The following is a 17,579-nucleotide window of genomic DNA, read 5'->3' on the forward strand; positions in this document are numbered from 1 at the left end:
CTTTCAAGAATATGAATTATGACTTGCTTAAAAGCTTTATGAGATGTTAGTTTATCTTCTTCACGTTTCATATAAAATCAAATCAAATTAATTATCACGTACTTAGCTCAAAAGATATAATCAACATGTACTATCCTAAAGGTTGTGTGAAGATTTACTATGAACTGGTATCTGCAAACGTCACATACGAATCTGCATCCTCCGCATTTGAATATTGTAGAGAGGTGGAAAAACAGAACAAGTATAGCAAACCAATGGTGTGGATTGGCATCTACATCGCTCTAGCGTCAATTTTGTGCATCATTGCCATGGGAGCTGATTTGTTACATGGTCTTCGAAAGAAAAAATTGTGGTTTCCATCAAAGTATTTCACACTCAATGCTGCTTCTATTACTATAATAACTGTCACCATGAAATTGCCTGTGGATCTTAATACTTATATGCCAGATTATTTAGACCAAGCAACCAAGTTAGGAAGTATGGCCTTCATGTGCACGATGATGGCTAATTTTATGCCTTCTTTGGCATCTATGGACAACAACACACTTCTTGCAAACGTCATAGGTTTGGTTATTCTCGTAATCACTATTGTTGTGAATATTTGCATCGAGATTAGTACCGGTGTTATAGATAATGATAAAGAAATTGGTTTTCCAAACTCTAAAAACTACTATATAAGTTCCTCTACGTTCGCATACATCTATGTGAGTATGTTATTGTGGTTATTAATAATCATGATTTCATCAGCTATAGCAATTCCTTCTTTTAAGCGAATCTTAGAAATTAAGTATCAAGCCAAAGGCAAAAGAACTTTAGACAGTCAAGATAACTTAACGTCGTCTATGGTTGAGAAACTAAGACAATATGTTAGAAGATATTGGGTTATGGCAGAAAGTGGTAGCCCTCAATTTGTGATGGCTAGTAACACGCTATCCTCTACTTCTGGAATAATTTGTGTACTTTGTCTAGTATTGGAACTACCTATAATAGTAAAATACATAGAGGATTGGAGTTTTATTTATGCGCCTGGGTCAGATTATAAGTGGTCAATGTTTTTTATTGCTATAGCACAGTCAATTGGAGTTGTAGTGGGTAGCATTGCTCCAATATTTAGATGTTTTACAATCATAAACTTCAAATTGTTCACGAATTGGAATAAGAACTATTTTATGGTCTTCAAAGTGGAAAAATATTGGATCCAAAAGTTGTGTGATTGGAAAGAAAGTCATATAACTTTTCTATCACGTGGTTCCTGGTCAACAACTTTTATCCGTAATTTCCGAAATCTCTTTTTAGGACTTTGCATTGGCATTCAGAAGGTTATCATTGTATCAAGCAAAATGATGGGGCTCATTCCAACAGTCATTGTAATCTTATTCATGTACTGTTCATATTGTTGGAAGTCGTTGGTGGCAAGGTTATTTAAAATACCTATTGTAGTAGGAAAAGATAATGTGAACCAAGACCTTACTGATTGTGTTTTGCAACTCGAAGATGAAAAGGAGCTTGGTGACAGGACGTTGAACCGCATTTCAAACACTGTGAATAACTTGATCCAAAAGGCGAAGAAGGAACAAAACAAAGATCTTTTGGTGTTTCTCGACACTTCTACTGGATTTAAGGGAGTAGAGAAATTTGACAGTGATCAAGTTGAAGATATAAGTTGTATTAAACTTGCTAACATTTGGAGCTTACCGGTAGTGACTTTAACATGCATTGCCATTTCACTACCCAACATTCCTAAGAAAAATGTTGATAGGTTGCTCAAGAATGTTCGTGCAGGTCTTTCGTATACGCATCAAGTGGAAGAAATCATCAATAATACAAATGAATATGGAAATATACAAAAGGCGGGTATGACCTTGTGGCATGAGGTTGAAGAGAAGTGCATGTGGTTGAATAACACAATGGAAGAAAGCGCTTTTAGAGGAAAAACGCCGGTCGAGATTCTTTAATGGTTTGCTAATAAAGGAGAAGAAATAATTTTAGAAATCAATAACACAATGAATGGAGAGGTAATCATGGTGAACACTCCAGAGAAATTGATTTTGGCCAATTCGATGTATCGTTCTGCGAAAACAATCTTGTTTAACTACCGAACCAATCATCAAATGATTAGCGAAGATGATCAATTGTTTGCACTGTTATCTAGCATGATAGCAGACATATTTTGTGCCTGCTTCACCAACATACCACGAGTCATAGAGACCAAGTGCCGTGAAAACGGCATAGAGAAACGGGAGAGTGGTGTTAAGGTTGCCGCTAAGCTGTTTGGTAGAACAGAAGAGATACTAAAAAGACTTGAATTGCGGGAGTTACCAAGTATGGATTCTGATAAAATGGGATTTCTTGACGAGTGGCGTCTTCATTTTAAGCAGTCATTTCCTTAACATTTGTGCCTTTCATTCGAGCAATTGTCTGTTCATAAGCTTCATTATTTCATGTGTGTTTAAAGGAACCTGCTAACCTACATCGTTTTCTGTTTTTTAAGTTTGATTGTGATATCACTTTGTCTCACGCTGATTATTACTCTGTATCTCATACGTAGAGTATTTTTTTTTTTTTTTTTTTTTTTTTTTTATCTTTAAGCTGTCTAGTTTGACAGTTGACACTTAAAAGTCAAAATGCAGTTCTAAGCTTACTCAGTAGTAAAAAGCAATTCATTTAACAGCTTTAAGCTTACTCACAAATAAATATGGAAGATGATGACCTAAGTTATAAATATAGGTATATAAAACACATCTAGATATGTATTCTAAACATTTGTCCACTTAAATTTCTTAAGCTGAATCTATAGCAGCCACGTCGTGTAGTTCAATGTGTCGAACAGCTTCTTCAATAGACAATATTTCTTGCATTAACATGGCCAATTTTGTCATGTTGGCGTCTTTTATATGAGTTGGAACCTTCTCGTAGCCCGTGGCAGTTATTGCATTGTTTATGGTATCTTTTTGTCTGGCGAAACATTAAGTGATCAATCAATGAGATTGCAAATGCATCAACGTATATACGTCTGTGGTCAAACGGACACTCAAGTTTTAACCGTTTAAGAGTCAAAGAAACTTAGTGACTAATCACATTTTTCAATTAAAAATAATGCTTACCTGAGCAAGTCTGCCAAGTGTGCATTGAGCTTTACGCGTTCCTTATTAACATCGATAGCTCCTTGAGAATCAAGATAAACATTAAGCGCTTCATTTACAATTGATACTGCACACCCAGCTGGAGCGGCATCATTTTCACATAGAACCTGAAAGCTGTTAATTAATCCCCATAAATGAGATATACATAGATTTGTTGTAATAAAATATAATAAAATTTGAGCATTAATGTGGATGTAATAAGTTTCTTAAAACGAGAAGAACATGGTATTTGATTTCGCATTAATATTAACGATGATAAGTTCGCTAGGGATTTAACTTCTATTTCACGTCGCTTGAGAAGGTCTGCAATTATATCAGTTCGAGAAACTGCATAACCTGGTAGTCTGTAAAAGATATGATATTCTTTTGTTATATAAAACCGTAGATCAATACTTTGATCATTTGATATCACAGCCACTATTTAAACACGCATCAAAACCCGCCCACAGTTCAGATCTGTTTAATATAACATGTACCTTTTGTTTGCTTCCGTAGCAGGAAGATTTGCCCTAATTGATCTGAATGATTTAACTACGGACTCAACCATTTCCATTTCATATTCGACCTTTTCATTTGTCCAAGACTGTAAAAAGTAAACCATAACACCATGAGCCACTTGATCTCACAAAAGACAGTTGAGACTGGTCAATATCATAAGCATGTCAAATACAAATTAATATCTTTGTGGCAGTTCAACCCATTTACTTTAGAATGGGTCAATTCATGTGCTTTATCTCTAGCAGGTCAAAAAAGAAGCCTAAAGAATCAATCTTACAGCCTATGCTTTATCTCTAATGGGTCAAAGGGGTAAAAGTATTAGCTTAAAATACAGCTTTCAAAAGTCGCCCAAAGTTCCCTTATCATGCACAAAACCTCTTAAATCAGTTTATTCGGATAATTAGAGTTTTATTGAAATATACTGGCAACTTTTGAATCATCATATCATATTACTAATTATACAAAAAGTTTATATATCTGGCCAAAGGTGTTTTTGGGCCAGCTCGACCTAATTCCTACTAGTATGATTAGGTCGATTCGAGTCAAACGGGCAAAACTTCTAGGAAGAAAATAAGGATAATAATAGTTACTAATAAAGAAATAAGACAAAAAATCGTGACTCGAAAAAAAGTATTTTTCGACACAAAAATACTCCTATTTTCTTTAATTTTTAATTTTTTGTTATTATTATTATTATTTAATTTATTAATTTTTTGAAAAAAAATGGTTATAAATTAATGTAAGAAACAATAATAGACACGGATTTTCGGGTCAACTCAACTACTCCCAGTCCACCTATTTTGCCACCTCCAATTTTTAGATAATTAAATTACTGACATGCCCTTTGTGAATAGTAACTTTCATAGTTATAGACACAAGGGTATATTAATAATTTGACATTTTTTCTTAGTATATCAATGGCTACCCTCCACAATTGATGGATATTCACTTGTCATAATGGACTTCTCTCGTGTATAATGCTTTGGTGACTGAAGACGTTGCCGCAATTTTTCAGTAACATACGGCATAAAAGGATCTAGCAATCTCAACCCATAATCTAAACACACCCACAATGTATCCTTTACATAACCCCTTGCAGATACCATTGATGCATCATCATCACCATAGAAGTAGGTTTGATAACTTCAATAAAAATGTCACAAAGTTGAGACAGCCACCATGAATATACAGCACTTGATGCATCTGAGAACTCATAAGACTCCAAAGATGATACTGTTTTCAATATAGTTTTGTTTAGTACCGAAAGTATCCACTGACAGATAAATGGCACCTTTTATGGGTTTATATTTGTTGGAGGGGTATACTCGTCCCCGAGTTTGGTCAAGGCAAATCGAACTGCATTCCATAGTTTATTACACCACTGCCTATACCCATTTACACGTAGTATGTCCAAATTTATATTGCCAGACTAAAGAGATGCAAAATAAGCAAATATTAGTTTCAAGAAGAGCATATAATACAACGTGGCAAATGCAACCCAAAAGTCGGTTTCAGATCAAGTTTTGATCTTTAATTAAAATGTTTCAAGACCGAATCCATTCATATTACAATTTTCGTCAAATTTTAATATATATCACAAATAAAAACTTTAAAGTCAAAATTTAAAATGAAAGACTTTCAAAGGTCAACGGGACAGTTTGTTTGAGATAGAGGGAGTATTTAAGAAAACAAGTCAAATGTGAGAAACAAGTCGACACATGATTTATTTACGAAAATCTATACTTCTGTAAAACGTATACTTGTTCGACCCAGCCTGCTGATACATACAAAAAGGTTACATGTTTTTACCTGCAACAAATTTGACCTCTTACTCAACCCGCTCATTTAATTGTTGATACACAAATTTATATATATATATATATATATATATATATATATATATATATATATATATATATATATATATATATATATATATATGGTACCTGAGCTGTGTATGAGGTAAGGGCAAAGCAAAGGCATCTGTACCACATTCAGGAATGCCTTTAGGAAAGTCCTTTTTTTGTCCCTCTATGGTGACCTTTAAAGGTCGAATCAGTCATGACGTGTCGAGATGGATGTTGACTAATGTTAGACTTTTAAATAATATATAGGTTTTTTTTTAATGTTTTGTACGTATAAATAGTGCATCAAGTAATTTATCTTTAAGGGATATCATGTAAGTAGGTGTTTTTCCTAGCTAACTTTTAAACGGGTTTGCATTTTCGTTTACACTAGAACAAGGCTAGACAAAAAGTCAACTTTTGACCGACTTTCCGGACTTTGACCTGACTTTTAGCGTTAATCGACTAATAAGAAGGTTTTAGTCGAAAGGGGGTCGGCTAGTCACCAAACCGCCCCAACTGTAGTGACCCGAACTTTTCCATGTTTATATATATTAATTGAGATTGATGTTTACATGATTAAATGTTTCCAACATGTTAAGCAATCAAACTTGTTAAGACTTGATTAATTGAAATAGGTTTCATATAGACAATTGACCACCCAAGTTGACCGGTGATTCACGAACGTTAAAACTTGTAAAAAAAACTATATGATGACATATATATGGTTATATATATAGTTAAAATGATATTATGATAAGTAAACATATCATTAATTATATTAACAATGAACTACATATGTAAAAACAAGACTACTAACTTAATGATTTTGAAACGAGACATATATGTAACGTTTATCGTTGTAACGACATTTAATGTATATATATCATATTAAGAGATATTCGTACATCATAATATCATGATAATATAATAATTTAAAATCTCTTTTGATATTATAAACATTGGGTTAACAACATTTAACAAGATCGTTAACCTAAAGGTTTCAAAACAACACTTACATGTAACGACTAACGATGACTTAACGACTCAGTTAAAATGTATATACATGTAGTGTTTTAATATGTATTTATACACTTTTGAAAGACTTCAATACACTTATCAAAATACTTCTACTTAACAAAAATGCTTACAATTACATTCTCGTTCAGTTTCATCAACAATTCTACTCGTATGCACCCGTATTCGTACTCGTACAATACACAACTTTTAGATGTATGTACTATTGGTATATACACTCCAATGATCAGCTCTTAGCAGCCCATGTGAGTCACCTAACACATGTGGGAACCATCATTTGGCAACTAGCATGAAATATCTCATAAGATTACAAAAATATGAGTAATCATTCATGACTTATTTACATGAAAACAAAATTACATATCCTTTATATCTAATCCATACACCAACGACCAAAAACACCTACAAACACTTTCATTCTTCAATTTTCTTCATCTAATTGAACTCTCTCAAGTTCTATCTTCAAGTTCTAAGTGTTCTTCATAAATTCCAAAAGTTCTAGTTTCATAAAATCAAGAATACTTTCAAGTTTGCTAGCTCACTTCCAATCTTGTAAGGTGATCATCCAACCTCAAGAAATCTTTGTTTCTTACAGTAGGTTATCATTCTAATACAAGGTAATAATCATATTCAAACTTTGGTTCAATTTCTATAACTATAACAATCTTATTTCAAGTGATGATCTTACTTGAACTTGTTTTCGTGTCATGATTTTGCTTCAAGAACTTTGAGCCATCCAAGGATCCATTGAAGCTAGATCCATTTTTCTCTTTTCCAGTAGGTTCATCCAAGGAACTTAAGGTAGTAATGATGTTCATAACATCATTCGATTCATACATATAAAGCTATCTTATTCGAAGGTTTAAACTTGTAATCACTAGAACATAGTTTAGTTAATTCTAAACTTGTTCGCAAACAAAAGTTAATCCTTCTAACTTGACTTTTAAAATCAACTAAACACATGTTCTATATCTATATGATATGCTAACTTAATGATTTAAAACCTGGAAACACGAAAAACACCGTAAAACCGGATTTACGCCGTCGTAGTAACACCGCGGGCTGTTTTGGGTTAGCTAATTAAAAACTATGATAAACTTTGATTTAAAAGTTGTTATTCTGAGAAAATGATTTTTATTATGAACATGAAACTATATCCAAAAATTATGGTTAAACTCAAAGTGGAAGTATGTTTTCTAAAATGGTCATCTAGACGTCGTTCTTTCGACTGAAATGACTACCTTTACAAAAACGACTTGTAACTTATTTTTCCGACTAGAAACCTATACTTTTTTTGTTTAGATTCATAAAATAGAGTTCAATATGAAACCATAGCAATTTGATTCACTCAAAACGGATTTAAAATGAAGAAGTTATGGGTAAAACAAGATTGGATAATTTTTCTCATTTTAGCTACGTGAAAATTGGTAACAAATCTATTCCAACCATAACTTAATCAACTTGTATTATATATTATGTAATCTTGAGATACCATAGACACGTATACAATGTTTCGACCTATCATGTCGACACATCTATATATATTTCGGAACAACCATAGACACTCTATATGTGAATGTTGGAGTTAGCTATACAGGGTTGAGGTTGATTCCAAAATATATATAGTTTGAGTTGTGATCAATACTGAGATACGTATACACTGGGTCGTGGATTGATTCAAGATAATATTTATCGATTTATTTCTGTACATCTAACTGTGGACAACTAGTTGTAGGTTACTAACGAGGACAGCTGACTTAATAAACTTAAAACATCAAAATATATTAAAAGTGTTGTAAATATATTTTGAACATACTTTGATATATATGTATATATTGTTATAGGTTCGTGAATCAACCAGTGGCCAAGTCTTACTTCCCGACGAAGTAAAAATCTGTGAAAGTGAGTTGTAGTCCCACTTTTAAAATCTAATATTTTTGGGATGAGGATACATGCAGGTTTTATAAATGATTTACAAAATAGACACAAGTACGTGAAACTACATTCTATGGTTGAATTATCGAAATCGAATATGCCCCTTTTTATTAAGTCTGGTAATCTAAGAATTAGGGAACAGACACCCTAATTGACGCGAATCCTAAAGATAGATCTATTGGGCCTAACAAACCCCATCCAAAGTACCGGATGCTTTAGTACTTCGAAATTTATATCATATCCGAAGGGTGTCCCGGAATGATGGGGATATTCTTATATATGCATCTTGTTATTGTCGGTTACCAGGTGTTCACCATATGAATGATTTTTATCTCTATGTATGGGATGTGTATTGAAATATGAAATCTTGTGGTCTATTGTTACGATTTGATATATATAGGTTAAACCTATAACTCACCAACATTTTTGTTGACGTTTTAAGCATGTTTATTCTCAGGTGATTATTAAGAGCTTCCGCTGTCGCATACTTAAATAAGGACAAGATTTGGAGTCCATGCTTGTATGATATTGTGTAAAAACTGCATTCAAGAAACTTATTTTGTTGTAACATATTTGTATTGTAAACCATTATGTAATGGTCGTGTGTAAACATGATATTTTAGATTATCATTATTTGATAATCTACGTAAAACTTTTTAAACCTTTATTGATGAAATAAAGGTTATGGTTTGTTTAAAATGAATGCAGTCTTTGAAAAACGTCTCATATAGAGGTCAAAACCTCGCAACGAAATCAATTAATATGGAACGTTTTTAATCAATAAGAACGGGACATTTCAGTTGGTATCCGAGCGTTGGTCTTAGAGAACCAGAAAATTTGCATTAGTGTGTCTTATCGAGTTTGTTAGGATGCATTAGTGAGTCTGGACTTCGACCGTGTTTTCTTTAAAAATGATTGCTTAACATTTTTGTTGGAAACTATATATTTTTAACATATGAATATTATGTGATATATTAATCTCTTAACGTGTTTGATATTATGTGATAGATGTCTACCTCTAGAACAAGTCCCATTGACTCACCTAATAATAATGAAGAGTCAAATGTAAATTGGAATGATTTGTGGACTGATTCACAAGTTCCCAAAGAGGAACCGGAAGAAGAGTCGGAACCGGAAGAAGAATCGGAACCGGAAGAAGAATCGGAACCGGATGAAGAAATAGAACCGGTGGGGGAAATAATAAAACGGTTAAGTAAAAGAAAATCCTCAACCAACCGACCAAAGTTAATTATGGTCAATGGTGTTTCCGCCAAGGAAGCAAAATATTGGGAGGATTACCAATTCTCTGATGAATCGGATTCCGACGAGAATTCCGATGATGTTATAGAAATTACCCCAACTGAATTTAAAAAGGCAAAAGAAAATAATAAGGGAAAGGGCATAAAAATAGAGAAATCTAATTCCAACCCCGATGAACTGTATATGTATCGTCAACCCCCGAAGTCCTTAAGTTGTAACAATGACCCGGGAACCTCTAAACCACCAGGTTTTTCTAAACCAATGTGGATAATGACGGCTCGTATTAGGGGAACATCATATATCCCTAGAAACTTGGCAAAACGAACAAAAATCGAAGAAGAAGAAACGAACGAGTCGGAATAAGAGAGTTGTATTCGTGTGGTGTAATATATGTAATATAGTGTTCTTATGCTTTATGATATATGTAAAAATTGCTTGTATTAATAAGTATTTTTTTATGAATCTAACTCTTGTCTATTTTACAGTTTAAAAACACAAAATGGATAGACAACCCAATATTTTAAGAGACCTACCCGGAGACATGATTGATGAAATCTTGTCTAGAGTCGGCCAGAATTCCTCGGCACAACTATTTAAGGCGAGATCAGTTTGTAAGACATTCGAAGAACGTTCCAAGAATGTCTTGGTTTATAAGAGACTTTCGTTTGAAAGATGGGGGATATCACATTGGGAAACCCATAAGTTACGATGTGTTTACTTTGACGCATATATTGCGGGGAACCCAAATGCTATTTTACGCAACGGGTTAAGAAATTATTTTGACTCAATATATCCGAATATTGGACTTCGTGATTTAGAAAAAGCGGCTAACATGCAACATAAAGAAGCATGTTATGCTTACGGATTAGTAATGTTCGCTTCTCACCAAAGTGAGAACAAGAACATCGGGCTACAACTATTAAACAAAACATTTCCACAAGTGACGGAGTCGGTAATTGGGGTAAGAAATGAGGTTTTTAGATTGTTACGGGACTGTTGGACATTACGTAACCCTCGTCCCTTTGATGACGTTACATCACGCTGTCTTATCAACGGCCATAACGGTTATGTTGCACAAGACCAAGGATGGGAAGTAGTCCTAGTAAAACCAGAATGCATGACTTGTTTCTGGACGTATGAATTACGTGTCTTTATTGCCTTTGCTGAACGACTTGTGTATTAGCTAGAATTATCTTCACAACTATCTTGTATCAAAGTTATTGTGTGCTATATTTCATGCTTTATGTAAAATAAGCGGTATTGTAAGTTTGTAAAATATTGTATAAAAGTTTGAATGCGAAATATTATTATAATCAGTTTTTCATATAGAATTGTAGTAGTTGAATTGTATATTAGCTACTAAGTATGAACTTAACGGGTAGGTACTACCCGAATTTAAACTTATAAAACGCTAATATGAAGAAAAAGCTTTTATAAATGAGTTCATATTATGCTACGAAATACTATTAACTACTCTTAATATTCTGTATGATTAACTTGTTCCATTTAACTATTTTGAAGGAAATGGCACCGACTACTCGACACACCGTGAATATGAATGAAGAGGAATTCCGTACTTTTCTAGCTTCAAACATAGCCGCAGTACAGGCTGCGCTACATACCAACAATAACCTTGGATCTAGCAGTACAGGAAATCGTGTAGGATGCACCTACAAAGAATTCACTGCCTGCAAACCTTTGGAATTTGATGGAACCGAAGGACCGATCGGATTGAAACGGTGGACCGAGAAGGTCGAATCGGTGTTTGCCATAAGTAAGTGTACTGAAGAAGACAAAGTGAAGTACGCTACGCATACCTTCACAGGTTCTGCGTTAACATGGTGGAATACCTATCTAGAGCAAGTGGGACAAGACGATGCGTACGCACTACCGTGGTCAGCATTCAAGCACTTGATGAACGAGAAGTACCGTCCCAGAACCGAGGTCAATAAGCTCAAGACAGAACTTAGAGGGTTACGAACCCAAGGATTTGATATTACCACGTACGAAAGACGATTCACAGAATTGTGCCTATTGTGTCCGGGAGCATTCGAAGATGAGGAAGAGAAGATCGACGCGTTTGTGAAAGGATTACCGGAAAGAATCCAAGAAGATATAAGTTCACACGAGCCCGCCTCCATACAACAGGCATGTAGAATGGCTCACAAACTAGTGAACCAGATTGAAGAAAGAATTAAAGAACAGACTGCTGAAGAGGCCAATGTGAAGCAAGTCAAAAGAAAGTGGGAGGAAAATGGTGATAAGAATCACCAATACAACAACAACAACAATCGCAACATCAATCGCAACTACAACAAACGGCTCAACAACAACAACAACAACAACAACAACAGCAACTACAACAATCATCCCAACAACAATAATAACCGCAACAACAACAACAATCAGAAACAGCTATGCCAAAGGTGTGAAAAGTATCACTCGGGGTTCTGCACCAAATTTTGCAACAAGTGTAAAAGAAATGGTCATAGCGCGGCGAAGTGTGAGGTCTACGGACCAGGGGTTAATAGAACGAAAGGAACAAATGGTGTCGGAACGAGTAATGGCGGAGCAAGTAGTGTCGGAGCAAGTTATGCCAATGTAGTTTGTTATAAATGTGGAAAACCAGGCCACATTATTAGAAATTGCCCGAACCAGGAGAACACGAATGGACAAGGCCGTGGAAGAGTTTTCAATATTAATGCGGTAGAGGCACAGGAAGACCCGGAGCTTGTTACGGGTACGTTTCTTATTGACAATAAATCTGCTTACGTTTTATTTGATTCGGGTGCGGATAGAAGCTATATGAGTAGAGATTTTTGTGCTAAATTAAGTTGTCCATTGACGCCTTTGGATAGTAAATTTTTACTCGAATTAGCAAATGGTAAATTAATTTCAGCAGATAATATATGTCGGAATCGAGAAATTAAACTGGTTAGCGAAACATTTAAGATTGATTTGATACCAGTAGAGTTAGGGAGTTTTGATGTGATAATCGGTATGGACTGGTTGAAAGAAGTGAAAGCAGAGATCGTTTGTTACAAAAATGCAATCCGCATTATACGAGAAAAAGGAAAACCCTTAATGGTGTACGGAGAAAAGGGTAACACGAAGCTACATCTTATTAGTAATTTGAAGGCACAAAAACTAATAAGAAAAGGTTGCTATGCTGTTTTAGCACACGTCGAGAAAGTACAAACTGAAGAAAAGAGCATCAATGATGTTCCTGTCGCAAAAGAATTTCCCGATGTATTTCCGAAAGAATTACCGGGATTACCCCCACATCGATCCGTTGAATTTCAAATAGATCTTGTACCAGGAGCTGCACCAATAGCTCGTGCTCCTTACAGACTCGCACCCAGCGAGATGAAAGAACTGCAAAGCCAATTACAAGAACTTTTAGAGCGTGGTTTCATTCGACCAAGCACATCACCGTGGGGAGCTCCTGTTTTGTTTGTCAAGAAGAAAGATGGTACATTCAGGTTGTGTATCGACTACCGAGAGTTGAACAAACTTACCATCAAGAATCGCTACCCACTACCGAGAATCGACGACTTATTTGATCAACTACAAGGCTCGTCTGTTTATTCAAAAATTGACTTACGTTCCGGGTATCATCAAATGCGGGTGAAAGAAGATGATATTCCAAAGACTGCTTTCAGAACACGTTACGGTCATTACGAGTTTATGGTCATGCCGTTTGGTTTAACTAATGCACCAGCTGTGTTCATGGACCTTATGAACCGAGTGTGTGGACCATACCTTGACAAGTTTGTCATTGTTTTCATTGATGACATACTTATTTACTCAAAGAATGACCGAGAACACGGTGAACATTTGAGAAAGGTGTTAGAAGTATTGAGGAAGGAAGAATTGTACGCTAAGTTTTCAAAGTGTGCATTTTGGTTGGAAGAAGTTCAATTCCTCGGTCACATAGTGAACAAAGAAGGTATTAAGGTGGATCCGGCAAAGATAGAAACTGTTGAAAAGTGGGAAACCCCGAAAACTCCGAAACACATACGCCAGTTTTTAGGACTAGCTGGTTACTACAGAAGGTTCATCCAAGACTTTTCCAGAATAGCAAAACCCTTGACTGCATTAACGCATAAAGGGAAGAAATTTGAATGGAATGATGAACAAGAGAAAGCGTTTCAGTTATTGAAGAAAAAGCTAACTACGGCACCTATATTGTCATTGCCTGAAGGGAATGATGATTTTGTGATTTATTGTGACGCATCAAAGCAAGGTCTCGGTTGTGTATTAATGCAACGAACGAAGGTGATTGCTTATGCGTCTAGACAATTGAAGATTCACGAACAAAATTATACGACGCATGATTTGGAATTAGGCGCGGTTGTTTTTGCATTAAAGACTTGGAGGCACTACTTATATGGGGTCAAAAGTATTATATATACCGACCACAAAAGTCTTCAACACATATTTAATCAGAAACAACTGAATATGAGGCAGCGTAGGTGGATTGAATTATTGAATGATTACGACTTTGAGATTCGTTACCACCCGGGGAAGGCAAATGTGGTAGCCGATGCCTTGAGCAGGAAGGACAGAGAACCCATTCGAGTAAAATCTATGAATATAATGATTCATAATAACCTTACTACTCAAATAAAGGAGGCGCAACAAGGAGTTTTAAAAGAGGGAAATTTAAAGGATGAAATACCCAAAGGATCGGAGAAGCATCTTAATATTCGGGAAGACGGAACCCGGTATAGGGCTGAAAGGATTTGGGTACCAAAATTTGGAGATATGAGAGAAATGGTACTTAGAGAAGCTCATAAAACCAGATACTCAATACATCCTGGAACGGGGAAGATGTACAAGGATCTCAAGAAACATTTTTGGTGGCCGGGTATGAAAGCCGATGTTGCTAAATACGTAGGAGAATGTTTGACGTGTTCTAAGGTCAAAGCTGAGCATCAGAAACCATCAGGTCTACTTCAACAACCCGAAATCCCGGAATGGAAATGGAAAAACATTACCATGGATTTCATCACTAAATTGCCAAGGACTGCAAGTGGTTTTGAAACTATTTGGGTAATAGTTGATCGTCTCACCAAATCAGCACACTTCCTACCAATAAGAGAAGATGACAAGATGGAGAAGTTAGCACGACTGTATTTGAAGGAAGTCGTCTCCAGACATGGAATACCAATCTCTATTATCTCTGATAGGGATGGCAGATTTATTTCAAGATTCTGGCAGACATTACAGCAAGCATTAGGAACTCGTCTAGACATGAGTACTGCCTATCATCCACAAACTGATGGGCAGAGCGAAAGGACGATACAAACGCTTGAAGACATGCTACGAGCATGTGTTATTGATTTCGGAAACAGTTGGGATCGACATCTACCGTTAGCAGAATTTTCCTACAACAACAGCTACCATTCAAGCATTGAGATGGCGCCGTTTGAAGCACTTTATGGTAGAAAGTGCAGGTCTCCGATTTGTTGGAGTGAGGTGGGGGATAGACAGATTACGGGTCCGGAGATTATACAAGAAACTACCGAGAAGATCATCCAAATTCAACAACGGTTGAAAACCGCCCAAAGTCGACAAAAGAGCTACGCTGACATTAAAAGAAAAGATATAGAATTTGAAATTGGAGAGATGGTCATGCTTAAAGTTTCACCTTGGAAAGGCGTTGTTCGATTTGGTAAACGAGGGAAATTAAATCCAAGGTATATTGGACCATTCAAGATTATTGATCGTGTCGGACCAGTAGCTTACCGACTTGAGTTACCTCAACAACTCGCGGCTGTACATAACACTTTCCACGTCTCGAATTTGAAGAAATGTTTTGCTAAAGAAGATCTCACTATTCCGTTAGATGAAATCCAAATCAACGAAAAACTCCAATTCATCGAAGAACCCGTCGAAATAATGGATCGTGAGGTTAAAAGACTTAAGCAAAACAAGATACCAATTGTTAAGGTTCGATGGAATGCTCGTAGAGGACCCGAGTTCACCTGGGAGCGTGAAGATCAGATGAAGAAGAAATACCCGCATCTATTTCCAGAAGATTCGTCAACACCTTCAACAGCTTAAAATTTCGGGACGAAATTTATTTAACGGGTAGGTACTGTAGTGACCCGAACTTTTCCATGTTTATATATATTAATTGAGATTGATGTTTACATGATTAAATGTTTCCAACATGTTAAGCAATCAAACTTGTTAAGACTTGATTAATTGAAATAGGTTTCATATAGACAATTGACCACCCAAGTTGACCGGTGATTCACGAACGTTAAAACTTGTAAAAAAAACTATATGATGACATATATATGGTTATATATATAGTTAAAATGATATTATGATAAGTAAACATATCATTAATTATATTAACAATGAACTACATATGTAAAAACAAGACTACTAACTTAATGATTTTGAAACGAGACATATATGTAACGTTTATCGTTGTAACGACATTTAATGTATATATATCATATTAAGAGATATTCGTACATCATAATATCATGATAATATAATAATTTAAAATCTCTTTTGATATTATAAACATTGGGTTAACAACATTTAACAAGATCGTTAACCTAAAGGTTTCAAAACAACACTTACATGTAACGACTAACGATGACTTAACGACTCAGTTAAAATGTATATACATGTAGTGTTTTAATATGTATTTATACACTTTTGAAAGACTTCAATACACTTATCAAAATACTTCTACTTAACAAAAATGCTTACAATTACATTCTCGTTCAGTTTCATCAACAATTCTACTCGTATGCACCCGTATTCGTACTCGTACAATACACAACTTTTAGATGTATGTACTATTGGTATATACACTCCAATGATCAGCTCTTAGCAGCCCATGTGAGTCACCTAACACATGTGGGAACCATCATTTGGCAACTAGCATGAAATATCTCATAAGATTACAAAAATATGAGTAATCATTCATGACTTATTTACATGAAAACAAAATTACATATCCTTTATATCTAATCCATACACCAACGACCAAAAACACCTACAAACACTTTCATTCTTCAATTTTCTTCATCTAATTGAACTCTCTCAAGTTCTATCTTCAAGTTCTAAGTGTTCTTCATAAATTCCAAAAGTTCTAGTTTCATAAAATCAAGAATACTTTCAAGTTTGCTAGCTCACTTCCAATCTTGTAAGGTGATCATCCAACCTCAAGAAATCTTTGTTTCTTACAGTAGGTTATCATTCTAATACAAGGTAATAATCATATTCAAACTTTGGTTCAATTTCTATAACTATAACAATCTTATTTCAAGTGATGATCTTACTTGAACTTGTTTTCGTGTCATGATTTTGCTTCAAGAACTTTGAGCCATCCAAGGATCCATTGAAGCTAGATCCATTTTTCTCTTTTCCAGTAGGTTCATCCAAGGAACTTAAGGTAGTAATGATGTTCATAACATCATTCGATTCATACATATAAAGCTATCTTATTCGAAGGTTTAAACTTGTAATCACTAGAACATAGTTTAGTTAATTCTAAACTTGTTCGCAAACAAAAGTTAATCCTTCTAACTTGACTTTTAAAATCAACTAAACACATGTTCTATATCTATATGATATGCTAACTTAATGATTTAAAACCTGGAAACACGAAAAACACCGTAAAACCGGATTTACGCCGTCGTAGTAACACCGCGGGCTGTTTTGGGTTAGTTAATTAAAAACTATGATAAACTTTGATTTAAAAGTTGTTATTCTGAGAAAATGATTTTTATTATGAACATGAAACTATATCCAAAAATTATGGTTAAACTCAAAGTGAAAGTATGTTTTCTAAAATGGTCATCTAGACGTCGTTCTTTCGACTGAAATGACT

General features: G+C 35.0%; 1 protein-coding gene and 1 pseudogene across 1 annotated transcript; one reads left to right on the forward strand and one right to left on the reverse strand.

Moving 5' to 3' along the window:
• The first annotated feature begins 125 nt into the window (after positions 1-125).
• LOC139900330 (uncharacterized) lies at positions 126-1,955 on the forward strand. Its single transcript, XM_071883114.1, has one exon. The coding sequence runs from the start codon at positions 126-128 to the stop codon at positions 1,953-1,955; it is 1,830 nt and encodes a 609-aa protein (XP_071739215.1).
• Positions 1,956-2,676: 721 nt separating this feature from the next.
• Positions 2,677-17,579, reverse strand: part of LOC139900331 (valine--tRNA ligase, mitochondrial 1-like) — a 122,071-nt pseudogene continuing 107,168 nt past the window's right edge.

Source organism: Rutidosis leptorrhynchoides, chromosome 3 (assembly GCF_046630445.1).
Source record: "Rutidosis leptorrhynchoides isolate AG116_Rl617_1_P2 chromosome 3, CSIRO_AGI_Rlap_v1, whole genome shotgun sequence".
In the NCBI taxonomy this organism is placed as follows: domain Eukaryota; kingdom Viridiplantae; phylum Streptophyta; class Magnoliopsida; order Asterales; family Asteraceae; genus Rutidosis; species Rutidosis leptorrhynchoides.